Source organism: Phyllobates terribilis, unplaced genomic scaffold (genome assembly GCF_046119375.1).
Source record: "Phyllobates terribilis strain yellow unplaced genomic scaffold, ASM4611937v1 Scaffold_7639__1_contigs__length_36319, whole genome shotgun sequence".
NCBI classification, from domain to species: domain Eukaryota; kingdom Metazoa; phylum Chordata; class Amphibia; order Anura; family Dendrobatidae; genus Phyllobates; species Phyllobates terribilis.
Genome location: NW_027370379.1, coordinates 7,691 through 33,402, shown reverse-complemented (window position 1 = coordinate 33,402; position 25,712 = coordinate 7,691). Strand labels below are relative to the sequence as shown.

The 25,712-nt window shown below is 41.0% G+C and overlaps 1 protein-coding gene across 2 annotated transcripts; it reads left to right on the top strand.

The window, feature by feature from the left end:
* On the top strand, positions 1-25,245 carry LOC141251727 (alpha-parvin-like). Of its 2 annotated transcripts, XM_073670411.1 has the most exons (14): positions 1-326; positions 6,193-6,282; positions 6,365-6,435; positions 8,959-9,061; positions 12,804-12,944; positions 14,556-14,671; positions 15,871-15,939; positions 16,058-16,116; positions 20,662-20,681; positions 21,444-21,505; positions 21,911-21,979; positions 22,466-22,567; positions 24,717-24,789; positions 24,871-25,245. In XM_073670411.1, the coding sequence occupies exons 1-14, from the start codon at positions 299-301 to the stop codon at positions 24,945-24,947; spliced, it is 1,080 nt and encodes a 359-aa protein (XP_073526512.1). In that variant the 5' UTR covers positions 1-298; the 3' UTR covers positions 24,948-25,245. The 2 variants fall into 2 exon arrangements, with proteins under 2 accessions (XP_073526512.1, XP_073526513.1); XM_073670412.1 differs by lacking the exon at positions 15,871-15,939 and having other exon boundaries at positions 4-326; positions 24,871-25,240.
* Positions 25,246-25,712: the final 467 nt, after the last annotated feature.

Genomic DNA, 25,712 nt, shown 5'->3' with positions numbered 1-25,712 from the left:
CCTGCTCGAAGCTGGTACATGGCGGCTGCTGTGAGATCAGGACACGTTATCTCTGGGCTGTAGCTTGCAGATGCTGGGAGGCCGTGTATCGCCGCTCTGCACATTATTCGTGATTCTCCTGTGGCTCCATATTAAATTATACAGACGACCAGTCAGAGCTCCCAGTGCTGCTCTGCTGCTAGTAAAGATGGGATTTGGTGTCTTCGTACAGCATCGTCCTTTTCACCGGTCGACCCTGATCGTCATTTAAACATCACTCCGTGCTCAGAAAACATGCCCGTGGCTGGGTGGAGGCACCATGGGTTGCGGTGCACTGTGTTCTAAAGGTAAGATGCCAAATCCTAGGGGTGATGCACAGGAGATGGTGGTGCTATTACCTCCTCGTATTTCTAGTCGCGCCATTTTCATAGCTCATTGACATCCAGGGCAAGGACTATGCAAAATATGGATGTCGACAAGTTAATTCCATATCCTTCTGACATTGATCAATGTATATACAGGAGAAGCCGACTAACTTATATCACAATGTGGTGGCTACCTGCTTTACCTCTTAGATTCTTGGTGAGTGACAAATTTAGCTCTGCTACATCTATTTAGAAAGTGCTGGATATATCAAACTTTTTAAGGTTGCAATAATGACAATTTCTGCCTGTTGGGGCTGGGACAGATTAAATCCATCCTGACGTAGTGGTGCTGATTTACTTTCCCTGTAGGTTTATCTTCCAGCCAGATGAAGCTGAGCCGACTTGATCACTTTACTGTTTTTTTTTTTTTTTTAGTCCTTTAGAAAGTTGCATGAGTTGTGCCAAATGACAAACTCAGCTCTGCTGTGCTTGTGTTAATGTTACACAGACGACACAAAGTAAAATGGAAAAAAAAAAGGCACATGCCAGATAAATCCTTCTTAGGCTATGTTCACACATCAGGTTTTTTTGATGCAGTTTTTTATGCAAATTTTCAGCTGCGCTTTGCAGTACCAGCAAAGTCTATGAGAAACCAGAATTCTCTGTTCACACATCATGGTTTTTTTTTTTGTTCAGGATTTTGTGCCTTGAATGTTTTTTTTTGGAAAATGGAGCATGTCACTTCTTTCAGAGTTTTTTCAGCTTTTTTTCACCCATAAGAAGTAATGAGTGGTGAAAAAAATGCATCAAAAACGCAAAAAATTTGTATCAGCGTTTTTGATGCCAAAATAGAATGGGGTTATTTTTTTCACAGAACTTTATGTACATGCATTAAAAGAGACAGAAGGACAGTGAAAAAAAGCTGGAAAAAAAACGCACCAAAACTGCAAGAAAAATCCTGAACAAAATGCCCTTGAAGATCAGGTTTTGCTGCAGAAAATTGACGCCAAAAAAAACCATGATGTGTGAACATAGCCTTGCAGCTGCCGTGACCTGCTAATGGAGTAATATTAGATTAGATTTTCAAAGTCAGTGGGTGGTCAGGTGGGCAACCTGTGACCTTGATGGAATAAGTGAGAGGGGCTTTTGCTCAAATCTAGAAAGGGGTTTTAATTACTTATATTTCCTGGGGAATTTGTAATTTTCAGGGATGTTGCCTTATTAGGGATTGTGTTGTGCAAGCATCCAAGCTGCAGACTTTATTTTTCCCAGCTGAATTATATAACTAGCAATAGGGTCTCGTCTCAGATCCCGCTGCACGGCTGACGTTATGCAGTCTTACAAGATGCAGTAAGACTGTTATGCAAGAAATCACTGTAAGCTATGCACTTGTAATAGACCAATTTTTTATATAACTGCTATGAGTTTGTTCAACTTTGATTAATTATATAATGTACAGTACAGACCAAAAGTTTGGACACACCTCATTTAAAGAGTTTTCTGTATTTTCATGACTTTGAAAATTGTACATTCACACTGAAGGCATCAAAACTATGAATTAACACATTAACAAAAAAGTGTGAAACAACTGAAAATATGTCTTATATTCTAGGATCTTCAAAATAGCCACCTTTTGCTTTGATGACTGCTTTGCACACTCTTGGCATTCTCTTGATGAGCTTCAAGAGGTAGTCACCGGAAATGGTTTTCACTTCACAGGTGTGCCCTGTCAGCTTTAATAAGTGGGATTTCTTGCCTTATAAATGGGGTTGGCACCATCAGTTGTGTTGTGCAGAAGTCAGGTGGATACACAGCTGATAGTCCTACTGAATAGACTGTTAAAATTTGTATTATGGCAACAAAAAAGCAGCTAAGTAAAGAAAAACGAGTGGCCATCATTACTTTAAGAAATGAAGGTCAGTCAGTGCGAAAAATTGGGAAAACTTTGAAAGTGTCCCCAAATGCAGTTGCAAAAACCATCAAGCGCCACAAAGAAACTGGCTCACATGAGGACCGCCCCAGGAAAGGACCAGGTCAATGCCACACAGAGTTCTAGCAGACACATCTCTACAACAACTGTTAAGAGGAGACTTTGTGCAGCAGGCCTTCATGGTAAAATAGCTGCTAGGAAACCACTGCTAAGGACAGGCAACAAGCAGAAGAGACTTGTTTGGGCTAAAGAACACAAGGAATGGACATTAGACCAGTGGAAATCTGTGCTTTGGTCTGATGAGTCCAAATTTGAGATCTTTTGTTCCAACCACCGTGTCTTTGTGCGACGCAGAAAAGGTGAACGGATGGACTCTACATGCCTGGTTCCCACCGTGAAGCATGGAGGAGAAAGTGTGATGGTGTGGGGGTGGTTTGCTGGTGACACTGTTGGGGATTTATTCAAAATTGAAGGCATACTGAACCAGCATGGCTACCACAGCATCTTGCAGCGGCATGCTATTCCATCCGGTTTGCGTTTAGTTGGACCATCATTTATTTTTCAACAGGACAATGACCCCAAACACACCTCCAGGCTGTGTAAGGGCTATTTGACCAAGAAGGAGAGTGATGGGGTGCTACGCCAGATGACCTGGCCTTCACAGTCACCAGACCTGAAGCCAATCGAGATGGTTTGGGGTGAGCTGGACCGCAGAGTGAAGGCAAAAGGGCCAACAAGTGCTAAGCATCTCTGGGAACTCCTTCAAGATTGTTGGAAGACCATTTCCGGTGACTACCTCTTGAAGCTCATCAAGAGAATGCCAAGAGTGTGCAAAGCAGTCATCAAAGCAAAAGGTGGCTACTTTGAAGAACCTAGAATATAAGACATATTTTCAGTTGTTTCACACTTTTTTGTTAAGTATATAATTCCACATGTGTTAATTCATAGTTTTGATGCCTTCAGTGTGAATGTACAATTTTCATAGTCAAGAAAATACAGAAAACTCTTTAAATGACAATGTGTGTCCAAACTTTTGGTCTGTACTGTATATATGGATAAGAAATCTATAATTATACATCTCCTATCATATTGCATAGCCATTTCCTTTTTGTAGGCGAATCTTGCAGCTCCTGAGCCCCAATGCAAAATCTTTAACGGGGCCTGACGCCTACCATGTGACATTTATGTGGCACAGGGTTCTTGGGCCCCAGGACCCAGGTGTCTCCATGATTACAAGCAAGCCCTGTGTAGCCCGATCTTGCAGTCGTACGTTACTCCTCAGATATTGTTGGTAATTTACAGACAGCAGAGGAGAAAGCAGATGGAACGAAGTAACACAACTACTAGATCAGACTACATAGGTTTGTTTGTAGTCTGTAACTACGGAGACACAGGTGTGCATAGGAGCTGTAAACCTAAAATGGAAGGAGATTTTTTTAATCTACACTATTTGCACAGTTGCTTAATTCTTTCCTTGAGGTGACAGAGCAGGTTTATAAATGGAGAAACTAAAAGAAAATTACTGAGTGGTTTTATTTTTTTTTAATGAAAATAAAGGATCACTGGGGATCCAAATGCTGGGACCCCCAGTGATCCTGGGATGAGGGTTCTGTAGCCCCGTGCATGGCATATGCTCCATTCATTGCCTATGGGACTGTCAGAAATGGGCAAGAACTGCATTCGGCAGCCTCACAGACTATGAATGGAGACGACAAGGATGAGGAGCTTTGCTCTGTGAGTTCCAGAGCCCCAATCACCTGCGCCTGGACCCCCAATGATACCATGGTCAGGGTTCTGGAGCCCTGTGAGCGGCAGCTGCTCCTCTCATTGTCTATAGGACTGCCAGAAATGGCCAAAAGCTGCGCTTGGCAGCCTCACAGACTATGAATGGAGCAGAGGCCGATCATGTACACCTCTACCCCATTGAAGACAGGGCTGAAGAGCTTTGGTCTTGGAGTTTCAGAGCCACAATCACCTGCCGCTGGGACCCCCAGTGATATCATGGTCCGGCTGTGTGCCCACAATGTAGATTTAATGCGTTTCTGGGGAGACGCATTAAAATCTCTTGTTAAGATGTCTGCCATGTTTCCCAATGATAATCCGCATGTGCTGTGCACATGCTGCGGAAATTTCCGCTGCGGATTATCATTGTGGAAAAATCCGCAGCATAACCAATTTGGGCGTGATTTAGTGGTGAAATCGCGTCCATTGACTTGCATTGAACCGCATAACATCCACATGTACACATGCGGATATTATGCGGTTCAATGCACGGATGGTACCCGGGTCTGGAGAAGAGGAGACTCTCATCCAACCCGGGTACCATCGTACCTGCAAGTTAAAAAAGAATTCTAAAGTAAAAAATAAAAAAAAGTATTCATGCTCAGCTCTCCGGCGGCCCCCGGTCTCCTCCTGGCGGTGATCCTCTCTCCTCGGTGGTCCCTGGTGTACTGGCAGGACCTGCGGTGACGTAATTTAGTCAGTTGATGATCACGCGACCATCAGCTGACTAAATAACGTCACCGCAGGTCCTGCCAGTACACCAGGAGAGAGGATCGCTGCCGGGAGGAGACCGGGGGCCACCGGAGAGCGGAGTATAAGGTTTTTTTTTTTTTTTTTTTACTTTTTAATTCTTTTTATTTACACTAGATGCACGATTTGAAGCAGAAATCTCCTCATAAGTTGGTCACACGATATAAATCCATGCCAGTTGCATGGATTTATATTGTGTGACCAACTTGTCAAGCCCTTTTCCAAGCGATGTTCAAAATCGCTTGGAAAACCGCTTGAAAACAATGCATGCATAAACGCATGTAAAAATGCTTGAAAAACGCTTAAAAAATACATGTAAAATCTGCATGCGTTTTTTCTGCCAAGGAGATGCAGAAATGCTCATGAAATTTCTGCTTCAAATCTGCATCGTGAGCACATAGTATACAACATTGCCGTTTACATGACCGGTTTCCCAAAGGACCGATCATCTTCTAGATAAGGTTTGTGGCTGTCAGTCAATAAATTATCACCTACAATCTGACAATAAGTGAATAAATCTGATGGGAGTGTTTTCCCCACACCGGTGATTGACATGAGTGAAGTGCTGCTCTGAAGCCATAGGAGCTAATGTGCAGAGAGAAATGCTGCTCTGAAGCTACTGCTGCTAATGCGCTCCTGTGGTTTGCTAATTCCCCAGGATTGTTTTGTCGGTCCTTGATGTGAATGTGCCAAGCTGGGGGTCAGGTGTACATGGAGACCCTGGCCTGCGGGGCGATGCTTGTGGACTGCGAGCTCCCTGCATGTGTCTCAATGTAATTACATCATCTTGTGCTCTGTTTATCCGTTAAAATGAGTCCCTGTGCCACATAATGGCGGCTTTTTCTAGTGCGCTGGGAAAGCAAATAGACGTTTGTAGAGCAGTTTGCATATTTACTTGGCAGGGAATCAGGAGATAATGGAATAGGAGCGATGTTTCTGTACAGAATCATTTCCTGAAAAATACTTTCAATTAAATGAGAATGTCTGTGTGTTCTGTCAGAGCACAGGGAAGATCTTCAAGAAAATGCTGGCTATTGTGTCCTTTAAATTGGTAACTTTTTCCATATTCAGGGGGTATGAATATTTTTGTAATTATTTCTCATATTGCTAAAAAGAAAAATAGCCAGCTTTCCGGTATACAGCTTCCTCGATGACCTTTGAAGACTAAGGAAAAAAAAAACCCTGTGATCACATCTGTCACCTTCCTCTTGTTTATCCTTCCGAATATATGTTGTAGGGTATAACCACCTAGGACTACAAGAGTGTTTGTTTGTAGTCTGTAACCATGGAGACACATCAGTTTGCATAGAAGCTGTATACACAAAATAGATGATTAATGGTTGTCAAACGTTCCTGTAGTTATTACTCTCTTATGCTTTTTTTCAGTATCGGATCTCCAAGAAGAAGGCATCAATGCCATCAATCTACCCCTTAATCCAATTCCTTATGAATTGGACCCGGAGGATACCATGTTGGGTGAGTTATAATCCTGTCACAGGTGTTTGCGGATTATTGATCACTTGTTTTCTATAATATATGTAATTTTTTTTTTCTAAAGAGGAGAATGAGGTGAGGACCATGATTGACCCCTACTCTAGAAGTGACCCCCGACTACAGGAGCTCATGAAGGTACAAGATATTTACTATGCATTTAGTTATGTCACTATATCATAATCATAGTATAATAAAAGGCCAACAACTTTGTAATATAATTCAGTATATATAATTTCTATAATATCTGTATTATATAATTTGTAATATATTCAATTTCTCAGTATTTTCAGGATCTCTGCTGGTTGTCAATGAATATAAAGTTGCTTAGGTCCTTATTTGTGGGGGATTGTTATAAGTCCCACTTCTTTTTTATCTTGTGTGTAGGGATTTACTCTCTCTGGTAGGCCTTAGGCCTTAGATAGTGTTCACACAGGCAATGCCGTTTTTATTGCTTTTCACACAAGTGTTCAACTCCCTGCACAGTTCACACTGAACAGGCTGCAGCCTCCACCCGATTCTCTGCAGCTCTCATAAACAGACTGCTTAGCGCAGTCTCCATTCAGAGAGGAACCCCGGCATGCGTCTCTCTCTCTCAGCTACAGCTCACATTTTGGCTGGTCACTCACTAGTAGCAGCCTCAACTCTGCTCAACATCCAGCAGACTGACACTTTCTCAGGAGATTGCCTCACAATGAATCTACTTCTTGCTTTTTAGAGAAACACTGCAGGTGCATCTAATCAAGCATTGCAAAGCTGGGATTTAACCCTGTCCATCCCAACTATGCTATTCTGATCGTTGCTGCTTGACCTACGATTTGTCTTGACCTTTCAATTGCCTAGACTTTTGTCCTGATCCGCTCCCTTCTTGGAATATTGACCTTGGACTGTTTCCTGACTACGCCTTTGTCTCACTCCTCTGTCTATGACGAATTCTCCTGGCTTTTGACCTCAGACCTCTTGACTACGCAGCCTAACGGCTTGTCCATGAGTAGTGACTAGTGACGGTTATTAACTATTTTTGTGACTTTTTGAGCAAAAAGAATGGGATATTTTTCATGATGTGCATAAAATAACTCCAGGATGGTACTGGAGTTGGAGTTGCGCAAAATATTGTAAATTCTTTTAAAAAAAAGTCGTAAATTAAAGAATCTGCTAAAAACATCTGGAATCACTATATTCCACCCGCAAATCAGAAAACAAAACAAAACAAAAAAATAGGCGAGCACATATAAAGAAGATTTAAAAAAAATAGAATTCTGAATTGGGTGCAAACAAAAAAAGACAAAACACATAAAACTAGACAAAAATCAGGCACAAAGGTGAAGAAGATGCATCAAGGCCTGAAAGTTTTTTTCAGTTGCATCCAGTCTAGACAATCCTCTGTGAGCGAAACAGCCTGCACTCCAGACTGATACATTTTACCTACACTGATACATTATAGCAAAGTATCTACACATGAGAGAGATTTGTTTCTGGGAATGTTTTTAGTTCACAGAGGATTGTCATATGCAATTTGCCTCTTCAGAGAGAAAGAGGACTTGAACTCTATAGCGCCACCTATTGAAAGCAGCAATCCTACAAGTCACAAAGAACCCTTTAACGAGTCGTGCAATATGACTTAGGATAATAGCCAAATCAGAATCTCATTTTGCAGACAGTATTTCGGGCTATTGGGCCTCATCAGTGCAAAGTATGAGAACTGATTTGGCTAGGTGAGAGGCTCTAGACTGAGGTCTAAGGGGCAACGTTTCTCCTTGTGGAGAGTGACATACCGGCTCTGACATGTCAAGGTAAGGAGGCCTATTCACCGTGCTGCTTCCAGTAGGTGGCACTATAGAGTTCAAGTCCTCTTTCTCTTTGAAGAGGCAATTTGCATATTAAATTTCCCAGAGGAGCATTGCACGGCAAATAAGCCTCCCTACCTTGACATGCTAACCCTAAGCCACATGATCCTTAATTCCTTCTAACCATTGGAATTGTTAATTTCCCTAAGAAGCCATGAACAGCCGCTTGTCAGTCAGTCGCTTGTGTAGGTTGCTGTATAATAATGCCAGTGTTGGACCATATATAGGTAGCATAATTTATTGTAGGGCCCATGATGCCCTCCCATACCCCAGAGTTTGTTTTATGCTGGCTCTTTGCTTCTGCACGTTCCCCATATGCGTGATATTAGATGTCTGCATTACCTTACAAGATAGCTTTTATATCTTTTGAATTACAGCTTTTTGCTTCCAGTACAATGGCCGCCACAGACAATGGTGCTTTTAAGTGAATAACTGGAATATTTTCTCGGCATTATTCTCATAGAGTCTTTGTATCACTCTGCGCGTTAAACAAACCCTATAGAATGCGATGGAATTGTTTTACACATGCATTAAGTACACGTGTTCATCTGTTCCTCTCCGTGATTCCGAGCGGTGATTTGACTGATATCCTTGTAACTTGTTTAGAATGTGCAATAGAAAATGGTCAATGCGCCCGCGCCTGTGGGGTTGGCAGAATAAACAAACTGTTGCTGCGACGTCTTGGCAATTTTCACATTATCTTCTTAAGTGTATGCTTTGCTTTGTGACTAAAAAGGATTTCTCCCACAGAAAGGGATAAAACGTTTCCTTGATATGAGGCCGCTAATGTTTGTGACTTTGTCTGTCTCCCCAGGTTCTAATTGACTGGATTAATGACGTGCTGGTGGGAGAGCGAATTATAGTGAAGGACCTTGCGGAGGATCTCTACGACGGGCAGGTTCTGCAGAAACTTTTTGGTAATAAAACAGATTGAATAGAGTAGAGAAATGGGGGTGGTGAAGAGTTCATGGACGACCGAGTTAAAACATCTGGGGTCTATATTACACATTCACAATAGCAGGCAGCATTGTCATACAGAAGTTATCACGCCATTAATCTGGAACAATGGAGAAATGCTGGCACGCTGTGCAGGAGACAACTTCCAGGAGAGAAAAAGGTTTTATTATCACATTATAGGCTGAGGGAAGATGAAGGATTTAATCACATTACAGGTGCTGTTCCTAAGATGGGAGACTTCTGACCTAGAAACGATTTCTTGTCATTAGATAACTATGCATATTAAATTGTATCTACTTTACATGTAACATCAGAAAATATATAGGTTGTATCTGCATATTCTATGCATTAGAGGCACCTCCACAATTTTGTAGAATTACTGAATTACTTCCTAGAAGAGCGGGAGCTGTTATATCTGTAGCGGGATCAACTCCATATTAAAGGGAACCTGTCGTCAGGTTTTCCCAATATAAAGTAAGGATGCATTTATGGCATTCTAGTATGTTATATACATGACCCCAAGCCCCTCTGCATAGTACAAAAAATAGCTTTTATTATACCCACAGACAGCACGGTTCGGTCCGATGGGTGTCTCTGGTCTTGATCTCGGCGCCACCTCTCTTCTTACAATCGGCGTCCTCCTTCCATGCATCATGAGGATGACGAGTCTTACATCATCCACACGGTGTCCCCCAATCTCGCTCCTGTGCAGGCGCATTTCTCTCTGCTCTGCTGAGAGCAGAGCAAAGTACTGTGGTGCGCATGCGATGGGAAAGGCCAAAAAGCGCCAATGAGCGTGAAGCTAAACCGGCACATGCTCACCACAGTTCTTTGCACTGTCCTCAGCAGGGCAGAGAGAAGTGCGCCTGCGCAGGAGCATGATGGAGGACACTATGTGGATGACATAGGATTAGGGACGAACGGACCTGTGGAAGTTCCTGTTCTTCGGGTTCGATTAGTCCAAAATTTGGTTCGGATACAAGAACTGTACCTGAATTTAAACCTTAACCCTGTAGAAATCAATGGGGACCTGAGCTTTGGAGCTAGAAAATCTCTCTCTCTCTCTATCTCTATCTCTATCTCTCTCTCTATCTCTATCTCTATCTCTCTCTCTATCTCTCTCTCTAGCTCGCGCCCTTTCTCTCTCTCTCTCTCTCTCTCTCTCTCTCTCTCTCTCTCTCTCTCTCTCTCTCTCTCTCTCTCTCTCTCTCTCAGCTCGCGCCCTTTCTCACTCTCTCTCCTCACCCTCTCTCTCTCTCTCCTCACCCTCTCTCTCTCCTCACCCTCTCTCTCTCTCTCCTCACCCTCTCTCTCTCTCTCTCTCTCTCTCTCCTCTCTCTCTCTCTCTCTCTCTCTCTCTCTCTCTCTCCTCACCCTCTCTCTCTCTCTCTCTCTCTCTCTCTCTCTCTCTCTCTCTCTCTCTCTCTCTCTCTCTCTCCTCACCCTCTCTCTCTCTCTCTCTCTCTCCTCACCCTGTCTCTCTCTCTCTCTCTCTCTCCTCACCCTCTCTCTCTCTCTCCTCACCCTCTCTCTCTCTCTCTCCTCACCCTCTCTCTCTGTCTCTCTCTCTCTCTCTCTCTCCTCACCCTCTCTCCTACCCAAACTGTAAAATGGACTTCCAGGAGAAGTCAGAGTTCAGCAACAGACACTAGGCATCCGGTACGAACCCCAAACTTTACAGTTTGGGTTGGGTTTGCTCATCTTTACGTAGGATGTGTCATAGTAAGGAGGATGGCAATCATAAGAAGAAAGGAGACGCTGTATCAAGACCAGCGACCCCCCCATCAGATCGAACCGCGCCGTCTATGGGTATAATATAAGGTCTTTTTTGTGCTATGCAGAGGGGCTTGGGGACATGTATACAACATGCTAGAATGCTGTAAATGCGGTCTCAAAGGTGATGACCATACATTATATTGGGAAAGCCTGATGACAGGTTCCCTTTACTGTCTATAGATCTAGAATGGGAGGTCAAAAAAGCTTCAGTAGGTGTAATGTGGAGGTGTCTCAGTACTTTTATCCATATAGTGTATTTATTCTGACACCAAATACATGTACAATTTATACTGGCACCAGATAGGTATCAGCATATATACATTATTCATATATCGGGTGTTACTATAAATACATTTTACCGTTATATCTAACATTCTAAGATTTATATGTAACATTCCATCTCTAACATTCTATGATTCTATATGTCAGTATAAATACATTATACATTGTATCATCGTAGATAAGTTCTCCATTGTGCCAGCAGCCTTTCATCCTGTATACATTCCTTTCAATATAAATAAGTCTCATTACCGCCTCCTAGGTGTAATTTTTCCCTTTTATTTAATAAAACCTATAATGACATACATCACCAGTGTAACCTTCCCCTGACCTGGCTTACAGATGTGTCTCCGGAGCACCAGGCTTCATGTTTGGTCTATAATTTCCTCAGTAAAAAATGTAAGCTCCATTCACGCTTGTGTTAAAACCTAGCGACCCTGTCTGTGTTTAATGTGAGGCTCATTGATTTCCAATGCAATATCTCAGCCTGTAGATGGGGCCGAAAGATGCATCTGAGCTTTCAGCGGCTTTGCGTCTGGCGAGTCTGATCCATCCACTCATCTCTTTTCATCTCTGTGTACTTGAGCCACACACCAGCTCTTCAGTGTGCACAGGGCTGAGGCTCCATGCTCTTAAGTCCAGCTTATTTTCTTCTTCCTATTATTTTATAGATTTTTAAAAAATATTTATATATAGTTACTTTATTGTAGTGATAGTATATAACAATATTTTGTCTGCCAGTTTCCAATTTTTTTACAAAAAATGGGTTCAAAAAAGGAGAAGAAATACTTATCAATGCGGCTGCACGGCTCAATAAACTGAGTAGCGGCTTGTGTGTGTACTCACCCTAAGGACACAGTCAGATAGCCATATAAATCAGACCGCAATGCGTGGACTGGTCGGCGGCTCTACCCACCTGAGCATGACCGCTGCGTAGTAATATATAAAGCTGTCACACTCGGGTGGGGATAGCTGCCGGCCAGTCCGTGCATTGCGGTCCGATCTCGGTCCTAATTAATACGTCCGTCTGACTGCGCCCTTAAAGAAACATCGATCAAAGGGGTTGTATGGGCCATAAAAAGTTTCCCAGGGCCTTGGAGCTCTAAAAGATTACATTAAATGATATTCGCCTACCGGCACCCACGTGGAACTGGCGGTTCCCTTTTCTGCATTGACAAAGACAGAGGAGATGTCATTATTCTACCTGCAGCAGGACCACTGTGGCCTGTGACTGGCTGCAGCGGTCAGTTGACTTGGGCAGAAAACTATCCAATGACAGATTGGTTAAGTCACCTGACAGCTGCAGCCAGTCATAGGATGCAGCGATCCTGCTGCTGGTGGAACAGTGACGTCTCCTCCGTGACAGCGTAGCGTGCAGTAGGTAAGTATAACTTATTTTGTTATTTTTTATACCTTCAAGTCCCTGGTAAACTTCTTTTTTTTTTTTTTTTGCTCGAACAACTCCTTTAACCAATACATATAAACATTATTATTTTTTTCTTTTTGCTCTGCTGTCATTTCTGGTAACTTAATGAATCAGGAAGCTTAGGTTGAATAGTACCATAGATGATTAGTTATGAATCCATGACTGCAATCGAAGAGTCTGTCTGCAATAGCTTTTTACTATGCTCTTGTCTTTCAATCCAGAAAAGCTTGAAGGAGAAAAGCTGAACGTGGCTGAAGTCACACAGTCCGAAATTGCCCAAAAGCAGAAACTGCAAACAGTCTTGGAGAAGATCAATGAGACCTTGAAACTTCCTCCAAGAAGCATTAAGTGGAATGTAGACTGTGAGTTCCCACTACATCTCCTCACAGCTACTTAACCTTAATGGAAACCACTCTGACAAGTGCTACAACACATTGATACAGGATACCGGGATGGTGGGGGTTATGCTTCGTGTTTCCGGAAAAAAAACGCGGAATCGACCTTGTATATGAAGCAGTATAAAGGAAAGGATGTGGAGTTGTCACTATGAGCTGCTTCAGCATCTGGTAAAGTAGATTCCTGGAATTAAAAAGGGTTGTCCAAGATTAAAAAAACGTGTCGGCCATCTTCTAAAAACAGCGCCACGCCTGAAAATGTGTTTTCTATGGGATTGCAGCTCTTCTCAATTGAAGTGAATAGGGCTACGTTCCCACAGTTGTATTTGGGAAGGTTTTGAAGTTGCAGATTTTCTGAACCTATTAGTTAAATTCTATTACTATTGTTTTTTTTTACTGCGTTTTTGAGTGCGCTATTTCACGTGCGTTTTTGACCGTTTTTAGTATGTCATGTTTTAACTTAGGCAACTTTGTTTTTTATTCTTCTTGGTTACTGGCTTTGACAAAACTTTATTGATGCAGTCATGTGTGGATTACATGTGTTTTTCACCTGAGGATTTTATGCCTATAATGCAATTTTATGGAGAAAATATCCATATAAAACTCAGCGTGCTCGCAAGAGAAATTGACATTTTGCAGATTTCAAACATGTATCGCAGGTCAGTATACGCAGTGTAAAAAATGCAGAGTGGGCATTAGATTTCTATTAATCCCATCCATTTTGCTATATCACACATTGCGTTTTTGCTGCGTTTTTTTCTGCATCAAAACCCGCTCTCTTGGCAGTAAACAATCAACATCAAAAAAGCAGGTTTTGATGAGTTTTTGGTGATTTTTTTTTTCTGCGTTTTTGTCAGGGTACATTTGTCTCTAGTGCATGCTGATAAAGTTTAGTGCATAAAAAATAACCTGATTCAACTTCCTCAGGTTTTGGCAGTCAAAAGGCAGCAAAACCTGATACCTTTGTTTTTTGCTGCGTTTTTGGTGCATTTTTTTCCTGCGTTTTTGTTAGGATACATTTGTCTCTTGTGCATGCTGATAAAGTTTAGTCCATAAATAAATAACCTGATACAACTTCCTCAGGTTTTGGCACTCAAAAGGTAGCAAAAACCTGATACCTTTATTTTTGCTACGTTTTTGCAGCGTTTTTCCACTACCCATTGCTTTCTATGGGTGAAAAACACTGAAAGAAGTGACAGTCAGGAAAAAAAAATGTATGCATGAGATTTTCTGAAATTTCATAGACTGTACTGGTACTGTAAAACGCAGCTGAAAATTTTCATAAAAAAAACCCGCTGAAAAAACATAACGTGTGAACATAGCCTAAGACTCCTCATTTTTTGCACAGCCAAAATACAAAGCCTCAAAAACGCTCACAACCTCTGGCCAGGTGTTGCAGTATTCTTGGAAAAATAGCAGCCATGTTTTTCTATTACTGTGAATTGTGATAATCGTACCTAGATTTATAGATTCATCCATAGACTGTTCTAACAAACATATAGCCATACCATATCTAAGTGCAATAACTATGACATGCTCAGCTTTATGTAATCTTTTATTTATTTCTTTATATTTCAGCTGTTCATGCCAAATCTGTAGTGGCCATTCTACATCTTTTGGTTGCCTTATCTCAGTATTTCCGAGCTCCTATCAGACTTCCTGATCATGTGTCAATACAAGTGGTGGTTGTACAGGTAGGCAAAACTTGATAAAGTTGTCTAGTCAGAGGCATTAAAAAGTATTACTTTGTATTTAGGATAAAATGGAATAACATATGTGGCATCTCTTAACAATTTCCCTTTCTTGTACGAACATGTACTGACATACGGATCCAGAGATATGATCCTTTTTATTTAGTGCTATTTTTTATGGTGTGGCTTACAGGATTCTATGTGGGCATGTATTTAGGTTGCCCTGCATAATTACCTATAGTATAAAAAATAGCGTAAAATAAAAAGACCCATATCGCTGGAACCATATGGCAGATTTCTAAGAAGAAAAAATATTCAGAACAGAGATAATAAAAAAATGCAAAAACTGACCACTTTTGACCTGGTGATCGGTTCTCCTTAAAGCTAATTAGTTTATCTCTTCGGCTTATTTCTATTGGTAGCTGAATCAGAAATGTTGGAAATATAAATAATGTGTAATTCCCTATGTGATATCTCTAAAATGTATTATCTGTGTACTACGCTAATAATACTAAAATCCCCTTTAATTTGCACATTTGTAATTTTTTGACATAATAAATAGATGCCTTATGGATAATGAGCCATAGAACACAGTTATTTGGGAAATTTAATATACTGCAAAGTAGAATAGTCTGGACAATGAAGGTGGGCATGTTGAAAGAAATTAAGTACAGCTCTAAAAAATCACTAGAAAAATAAGCCATTGATTTTTGCAAGTCTCATTCAGATGAATGGGATAGTCCTATGTATTTCTGCAACAATATATCCTTAGATGTCCTCTTCTGTCCAAATTTTAGAAATTCTTTTCAATTCAAGCTATACCTATTTCTAGGGTACTGGGCTGCAACGAATACGGTTACAATAAGGGTTATCAAGCTTACTCTTACCCCAGAAGGTAAAATCTGAGTTTGTAAACTTGTGCAGCTTTTGTTTTATTCCACCCATGCCTCTCAAATCAAAAGAAAGCACCTTTAACAAATAGTATTGATTAAAAAAAACTCTCGTTTTATGTATCCAGCTCCTGTGAAGACCTATGTGTTTGCAGGCTTTCTGACTCGACAGCAGAAGAGGAGACAGATTAGAGAGAGTGTTTGCACTATGTAACCATGTAGACACAAAGGTCTAAATAGGAGCTAAGTTCACAAAATGAGAGAAATTCTTCATCAAGACTATTTCTTAAAATTACTTAATTTCCATTTTAGATGCTTTGGAGGACTCTGCCAAATTGCAAATTTTTTACATCTAAAGCACAGAAGCAATTAATTTCAATGGTAAAATTATACAAACTCTTTTATTCCATCACATTCTATAAAACAAGCCCCATTGTGTTGGGGAGATTTTCCTGCTCTGTGTATAAGCCGTGCTCAGTGTGAGGTTATTCTGTTTCAGAAGCTGGATGGAATGCTGCAGTCTCGTCAGATCCAGGAGGAAATAACCGGTGACACCGAGTATGTGATCATCATTCCTGTCTGATGCTTTATAATGTAGAACAGATGTGTATGAGCTAACTAATCTGATATCAATGTGCTTAAGGGGAAAGCAGAGGTCTGTCCAGTCCCAGTGTGCCAGCCTCACCAGGACAGTCAGCACATATTAAGTACAGTCCTTTCTATGGGGTATCATTCATGTATTCAGCGAGGTAGTAAAAAAAATCATTTTACTAAAGGGTTAATACAGCTGTTGAGTCACTGTATCCTATACTGATTCTCAGTTACATCCTGTATTATGTCCCGGAGCTGCACTCATTATTCTGCTGGTGCAGTCACTGTGTACATACAGTGAAGGAAATAAGTATTTGATCCCTTGCTAATTTTGTAAGTTTGCCCACTGACAAAGACATGAACAGTCTATAATTTTAAGGGTAGGTTAATTTTAACATTGAGAGATAGACTATCCCAAAAAAAATCAAGAAAATCATATTGTATAAATTAGATACATTTATTTGCACTTTGCAGTGAGAAATAAGTATTTGATCCCCTACAAACCATTATGAGTTCTGGCTCCTACAGACCAGTTGGATGCTCCTAATCAACTTGTTACCTGCATTACAGACAGCTGTCTTACATAGTCACCTGTATAAAAGACTCCTGTCCACAGACTCAATTTATCAGTCAGACTCTAACCTCTACAACATGGGCAAGACCAAAGAGCTTTCTAAGGATGTCAGGGACAGGATCATAGACCTGCACAAAGCTGGAATGGGCTACACAACCATAAGTAAGACGCTGGGTGAGAAGGAGACAACTGTTGGTAGTATGAAAATTTAAGAACTACAAAATGACTGTCAATCGACATCGATCTGGGGCACCATGCTAAATCTCACCTCACATGGTATCCTTGATCATGAGGAAGGTGAGAGATCAGCCTAAAACTACACGGGGGAACTTGTTAATGATCTCAAGGCAGCTGGGACCACAGGCACCAAGAAAACCATTGGTAACATATTACGCCATAAAGGTTTAAAATCCTGCAGTGCCCGCAAGGTCCCCCTGCTCAAGAAGGCACATGTGCAGGCCCTTATGAAGTTTGCCAATGAACACCTGGATGAGTCTGTGCATTATTGGGAGAAGGTGCTGTGGTCAGATGAGACAAAAATTGAGCTCTTTGGCATTAACTCAATGAGCCGTGGTTGGAGGAAGAAGGAGGAGTAAAACCCTAAGAACATCGTCCCAACCGTGAAGCCTGGTGGGGGAAACATTATACTTTGGGGGTGCTTTTCTGCAAAGGGGACATGACGACTGCATCGTACTGAAGGAAAGATGGATGGCGTCATGTATCGCGAGATTTTGGCCAACAACCTCCTTCCCTCAGTAAGAGCATTGAAGATGGGTCGTGGTTGGGTCTTCCAGCAAGACTATGACCCAAAACATGCAGCCAAGGCAACAAAGGAGTGGCTCAAAAAGAAGCACAGTAAGGTCATGGAGTGGCCTAGCCAGTTTCCAGACCTTAATCCCATAGAAAACGTATGGAGGGGCTTGCAACTCCGAGTTGCCAAGCAAGAGCTTCCAAATCTTAATGATTTAGAGATGATCTGCAAAGAAGAGTGGACCAAAATTCCTCCCGACATGTGCGCAAACCTCATCATCAACTACAAAAAACATCTGACTGCTGTGCTTGCCAACAAGGGTTTTGCCACCAAGTATTAAGTGTTGTTTGATAGAGGGATCAAATACTTATTTCTCACTGCAAAATATGTATCTAATTTATACAATGTGATTTTCTTGATTTTTTATTTTTGGGATATTCTCTCTCAATGTTCAAATTAATCTACCCTTAAAATTATAGACTGTTCATGTCTTTGTCAGTGGGCAAACTTAAAAAAACAGCAAGGGATCAAATACTTATTTCCTCCACTGTACATTACGTTACTGATCCTGAGTTGCATCATGTATTACACCCCAGAGCTGCACTCATTATTCAGCTGGTGCAGTCACTGTGTACTTACATTACATTACTTATCCTGTACTGATCCTGAGTTACATCCTGTATTATACTCCAGAGCTGCACTCACTATCCTGCTGGTGCAGTCACTGTACATACAGTACAGACCAAAAGTTTGGACACATCTTCTCATTTAAAGATTTTTCTGTATTTTCATGACTATGAAAATTGTACATTCACACTGAAGGCATCAAAACTATGAATTAACACATGTGGAATTATATACTTAACAAAAAAGTGTGAAGCAACTGAAAATATGTCTTATATTCTAGGTTCTTCAAAGTAGCCACCTTTTGCTTTGATGACTGCTTTGCACACTCTTGGCATTCTCTTGATGAGCTTCAAGAGGTAGTCACCGGAAATGGTCTTCCAACAATCTTGAAGGAGTTCCCAGAGATGCTTAGCACTTGTTGGCCCTTTTGCCTTCACTCTGCGGTCCAGCTCACCCCAAACCATCTCGATTGGGTTCAGGTCTGGTGACTGTGGAGGCCAGGTCATCTGGCGTAGCACCCCATCACTCTCCTTCTTGGTCAGATAGCCCTTACACAGCCTGGAGGTGTGCTTGGGGTCATTGTCCTGTTGAAAAATAAATGATGGTCCAACTAAACGCAAACCGGATGGAATAGCATGCCGCTGCAAGATGCTGTGGTAGCCATGCTGGTTCAGTATGCCTTCAATTTTGAATAAATCCCCAACAGTGTCACCAGCAAAGCACCACCACACCATCACACCTCCTCCTCCATGCTTCACGGTGGGAACCAGGCATGTAGAGTCCATCCGTTCACCTTTTCTGCGTCGCACAAAGACACGGTGGTTGGAACCAAAGATCTCAAATTTGGACTCATCAGACCAAAGCACAGATTTCCACTGGTCTAATGTCCATTCCTTGTGTTTTTTTAGCCCAAACAAGTCTCTTCTGCTTGTTGCCTGTCATTAGCAGTGGTTTCCTAGCAGCTATTTTACCATGAAGGCCTGCTGCACAAAGTCTCCTCTTAACAGTTGTTGAAGAGATGTGTCTGCTGCTAGAACTCTGTGTGGCATTGACCTGGTCTCTAATCTGAGCTGCTGTTAACCTGCGATTTCTGAGGCTGGTGACTCGGATAAACTTATCCTCAGAAGCAGAGGTGACTCTTGGTCTTCCTTTCCTGGGGCGGTCCTCATGTGAGCCAGTTTCTTTGTAGCGCTTGATGGTTTTTGCAACTACATTTGGGGACGCTTTCAAAGTTTTCCCAATTTTTCGCACTGACTGACCTTCATTTCTTAAAGTAATGATGGCCACTCGTTTTTCTTTACTTAGCTGCTTTTTTCTTGCCATAATACGAATTCTAACAGTCTATTCAGTAGGACTATCAGCTGTGTATCCACCAGACTTCTGCACAACACAACTGATGGTCCCAACCCCATTTATAAGGCAAGAAATCCCACTTATTAAACCTGACAGGGCACACCTGTGAAGTGAAAACCATTTCCGGTGACTACCTCTTGAAGCTCATCAAGAGAATGCCAAGAGTGTGCAAAGCAGTCATCAAAGCAAAAGGTGGCTACTTTGAAGAACCTAGAATATAAGACATATTTTCAGTTGTTGCACACTTTTTTGTTAAGTATATAATTCCACATGTGTTAATTCATAGTTTTGATGCCTTCAGTGTGAATGTACAATTTTCATAGTCATGAAAATACAGAAAAATCTTTAAATGAGAAGGTGTGTCCAAACTTGGTCTGTACTGTACATTACATTACTGATCCAGTACTAATCCTGAGTTACATCCTGTATTATACTCCAGAGCTGCACTCACTATTCTGCTGGTGCAGTCACTGTGTACATACATTACATTACTGATCCTGAGTTACATCCTGCATTATACTCCAAAGCTGCACTCACTATTCTGCTGGTGTAGTCACTGTGTACATACATTAAATTACTGATCCTGAGCTACATCCTGTATTATACTCCAGAGCTGCACTCACTATTCTGCTGAAGGCATTATGAATAATACAAATCACCACCAGGGTAAGATCTTGCAGACACATAACAAGGGTATGTTGGGTAATTTTAGTACAGAATCCTGCAAAAAATATGCTTTGTTTAAGGCTATGTGCCCACGATGCGTACCAGCCTGCGGCCCCAACGCTGTGGAATAGCCGGTGGCGGCTTCCGTTATTTATTCAAATGAGCGGCGGCCATATATATATTTTTTTTTACCTGTGGACTTTCCTCATAGAGGTTAGGTCTATGGGGAAAGTCTGCATGCGGACCCGCAAGAGAAATTGACATGCGGCGGTCTGGAAAGACGCGCCGCATGTCAATTTCCGCAGGTGTCTAGAAATCCCATTCACTATGCTGTAACATCTGGACGCTGTGGGTTGGACACCGTCAAACCGGCAGCGGCTTCAAATCGTGTGCACATGCCCAGAAAACTTTTTCCCCATTGGAATAGATAGGGTTTGGCATGGATAAGATAATGCTGTGGAGTGAATACTCTTGAATTTGTCATAATTGCTTGGACATTCTTAAAAATTAATGTACTTTTTCTTCTGTTTTATTTCCAAAGGGCCTTATCAGGAAGACATGGTGAGTGTAGTGGCTGTCTCATGTCATTTACAAATTAGAAATGTTATATTAAAGTACAAATAAATGACCATAATCCAGCATCCTTTGGATGGTAAAATGCTAGATGATTTGTGTGTGTGTGCATATATGTAGACATGCATGAACTGACACATCAAGTTCTGTGCTGACATTGGAGTGCATGATCCTTTGATCATAATCTCTACTAGTCACCAGAGACTCGCCATGGATTTGCCAAGTGCCGGTCTATCAGGCGTGTTTTTTTTGGGGGGAGGGGGGTTGCTGCATGCAGTAGCTAAAGGGGCTTCTTTTTTTTGTAAACCCTTAGGGGCAACTTTTTGATATATTTTTTATTTGCTCTGATCAATGCGTAGTAGCCGCATCTGGCTCCTATTCTTTTGCACAAAACCTGTGCTACAGTAGCCAGCAGTGACCGCTACACTTTGATCAGAGCTACGCTCAGCAGCTCCGCTCAAACTATTTACATCTGTCCAACACTGGAGCAAAAATAGATGATCCGTGGGGTCGCCAGGTATCATACCCCTACTGATCTGCTATTGAGGACCTATGTTGGGTACAGGTCATCAAGACCATATGCCCAGGCAACTCCTTTAAGTGAATTTGGGATGGGGGGGATCCCTGAGGCAAGATTCCCCGTGAACATCTAAGTGCAAAATGTCAATAGCTTACAATGTTTTTATTTTTCAACAAAGTATGCATTTCCATTATTGCTGTGTTTAAAGCTTTTATGTTTTTTCTTTGTAGAGAGAGATGCTTTTGATACGCTCTTTGACCACGCACCCGATAAACTTAATGTGGTTAAAAAGGTTAGTTATGGGGAGAGTTGGAAACACTCTTCCATGTTGGGAACCATTTATTTAAAGGGAGAATGTTCTTTTAAAAAATGAATCTCAATAGATTTCACATTGAAAATAATAACCATCTTCTCTAAAAATAAAAGGACTAGGTGTTGAAATTTTAGCTTTCCGATACTTCTCTTCCCTGACAGATGATGTCGGGAGGTCTCCATACACATCACATGGTCGTTTGAATTCACCGATTTCAGCGGGACCAATGTTTATGGGGTCCTTGAATCTGTTGATGCTACCATAGCAGTTAGTAATGTCAACAGTATTGAAGGGAAGAAAAAGAAATAGAGCCTGCACTTGTCAGGAAATGATGGGAGTTCATTGCTCTGAAAGATAAATTATTGTTTCTTTTCAAACTTATAGACTTTGATAACTTTTGTCAATAAACACCTCAATAAACTGAACTTGGAAGTAACAGAGCTGGAGACCCAGGTAACAAGTTATTCTACGTTAAATCCTTATTAACAACTACTTTTTAATTTATTTGAGTTTGTAAAAATATCATTTTTAAAAGACTTAAGTTTTTCTACTTAAACTGTTTATATTTTGCACTTACGTTTAGTTGTCTTTATCCTCTAAGCAGTGTAAATGATAGTGTAATTTTTTAATTTTGGACAACATGGCCACATCCAGGGTCAGATCTGTATGGATACATGTGAATACTCTTTCTCCAATAGATATAATATGCACATACATTATAGTACAGGGGCGAAGTGCTCTAACCAGAGAGTACAGAAAGAAACATAATCAATAATTACCCATGAAAACCAAAATGAAAACCTCCATTTTTTTGCACTGCAAGCTGCGTGTAGAAAGCAGAAAAATAGACACAAAAATATGTGTTACAAAGTGATTTCTTATCTCATGACTGAATAATTGTAGGTATAAAAGAGTTGTATAGTGTTTATGTTTTTGTAGTTTGCAGATGGCGTCTATCTTGTACTATTGATGGGTCTTTTGGAAGGATATTTTGTGCCCCTTTACAATTTTTTCCTCACTCCAGACAGCTTTGAGCAAAAGGTAATCCTATATAAGTGTATCTCCGAATGTCTTTATTGTAATAAATATTGATATATGATCTTGAGAATGAAAGAAATATAAATATATATATATGTTGTGTTGTATTTATAATATAAATTTCCTATGTCATGAAAAGTTACTGGAAGGTATAGTGGATGTTTAGGATGGTGCAAGAACCAAATGTCCCCATACACAGTAGACTAAAGTCATCCGATCCCACCAATATTGGGGTAGAGTAGGATCTGGATGATGTCAAGGGAAAAGAAGGATCCTATCCGCTGAATTTCAGCAACCGATCCTTTTCTTCTCTCTGGAGCTAAGCAGCTGCCAGATGATTCTGGCAGCGACTTTCTCATATAGAACAAAGGGGTGTTTAGCCGAGCCCAGCGTTCCTATGTATGAGGAATTGGAAGAGAAAGTTGTCAGTTTGGCCGAAGGCTATCTAATGTGTATAGGGGCCTTAAGATACGCAGACACAGGGTAGCAATGCAGCTATCAACACATCTCGCATGCTTGCTAACTTTTATTAATTTGCTGGAACTATCCTGAATTTTCAGATAAAGTCCCAGCAAATTTGATCTCTCAAAGGCTTGGATTTCCTTTGAAGGTGTTTGTAGGAGTGTCGAGTGGGAATTACATGTCGCTATTCCTCCAGAACTAATGTTGGTAAGTTTGATCCCAATGGTTTATCTTAGCCCCCTTAGCTGGAGAGGGCTATCTCCCGAGGTTGTGTTTCCAGGGATAGATACACAAGCGAAGGGCAGCCAAGCAGCTGGTAACCTGGTGGCAGGGAGTCTTCTTACCTCCACCCACTTGTTGTTCTCCATAGCTTCTTGCTGCAATATTTCAACCTGGTGCCACACTTTCCCTGAGCACCCCAAAGAGGTTCTTGAAAAATAAAGGGGTCAAAAGACACTGTCTGTAGCACTTCGCCTTCTCCCTTCATCAGCATTGTTGCCCTCTGTCTTCTGAGCAACGTTGGACCTTCTGCAGCCTCTTCTAGTGGCCTTCAATGCTCATCTTCACCCACGTAAAGGGCGCTCTGATTTGTTAGCTGACGTCAAGCAGTGGTTCACACAAGGGGGCGCTCTCCCACGCCTTACAGTCAAGCAATCACTAGGTCTAATGTTACAGGTAAAGGCTTTATCTGTACCTTCTCCATGTCATCAGGATGGTTTTGTGGATTTTCTTTCACTTTTGCACTTCTGCTGAAGGGTAAAAACAAGTTGATAAAATACATTTTCACAGACATTTCTGTTGTGCTGAGGCTTAGTTTAATGTGTAGCAAACATGTTGAGTGTAACATCTGCTGTCCGGTTTTCTGAGGGGTTTGTCTTGGCATGAAAGGAACTGAAGAGGATCTACTACAATAATAATTATTATAATACAGGCTGGTAGTCTGACATATTGCACCATGCTAATGACGATTAACACGGCAGAAAAGTGTTAAGGGGGATGTCTCATTAGGAAAGGACATATTGTTGTTACCAGATTTTTATATAACTTTCTCTATTAAAAAAAATTCTGAAAATGAAGCATAATAATAGTTTGACACTTCATTCATTATTGCATGTTTGCCTTTTTTAATGTTTTTTTTTGCTTGTTTTTCATTTGCGTCTAATTCTCCTTTTAATGTTCGCCCTTTTTTAAGTCTATGTAATGTGTTCTCCCTTGTGGGCGAGGTATGGGGCTTTCCAGATTTTTTCAGCTGCTTCATTATTTGCATCTTTTAAAAATGTCACAAAATTTGGCGCAAATGTATTCCAGTCTTCCTTCCCGGGGAGAGTGATGTTATGGACACTTGAAATGTTGGCACCAGTTTTGCTTTTTTTCACTAAAAATTCACCAAAAAAAATGAAAAACAAAAATAAAAACCGGTTTTGACTTTTGCACAAAACTCATGAACCGCATACGGCATTTTGAAGAATTTGGAAGAAAGAAAACTGCAATGAATACCGCAAGACAAAAAAGAAAATTGACTTAAAAAAAAGAAAAACACAAATAAATGATGAATTGGGGCCCAAATTCTAATTCACCAGCAATAGACTAGCCATGTCATTCTAGCATCCCACAAGATTCTCCTTAAATACTGTGTGCTGTTATGTGAATTTGCCTCCATGATATTAAAGCCCCTTTACGATCTCTCTAGGTGGTAAATGTATCCTTTGCGTTTGAACTCATGCAAGACGGCGGCCTTGAGAAGCCAAAGCCAAGGCCGGAAGGTTAGTTCAGTCTTCATCGTATTATGGTATTATTGTTCCCCTCCGCTTTGATGCTTTCTGATCGCTCTGTTTTACCCTCAGACATAGTGAATTGTGACTTGAAGTCCACACTCAGAGTCCTGTACAATCTGTTCACCAAATATCGCAGTGTGGAATAACGCAGCCGCAACGAGAGAAAGAAAAAAATTCCGGAAAAAAAACGTCTGAAGAGCTTCACATCTATTAATTATGTTTATTTAATGCTGAGAAAAAGGGAACATTTGATATATTTTTGGATTATTTTTAAGACTGTTTCATATCAATTTCCAGCTCGGACCACAATCCAGGTTATAGGTGAATGGTAATTAAGCACTATCAGATGGTGCTTCTGTTTGTTTTTGGGTTCCACCATCAGCTCACAGCCATTTTTACCCTAATTTTTGACATCCAGTTTCCTAAAAAATCTGCCTAGCTGTCACATATTTATTCGGAAGATAGAGGGGTAACAACCAATATGCAATCAATATTTATGCTAACCCTATGTCACCCTACTTCAAGGTCTCTGAATGGTAAATTGTATCCCTTTGTGTAATTAAAAAACACAATCCTTTTGTAATTTAAAGCCTCATTCAGATGTACGAGTGCTATCCGTGATTTTCACAGATAATATTCATACCTATGATTTTCTATGGGGCCGTTCACGTGTCCGATTTTTCCTCGGACCGAGTGGTCCGTGCAAAATTTCGGAGGTATGTCCGATTTTGATCCTAGGGTCGGATCAAAATCAGTAAGACAAGTTAATGGATCCGTAAAAAATCGGACTGCACTTGAAATATATCTGATTTTCACGGACTGTCAGAATGGAGAAGGTGGAGAATTAGTTTTAATTTCTCAACATCCAAGAGAATTGGATGACACTCATACCACAGAATAATGATCAGAAT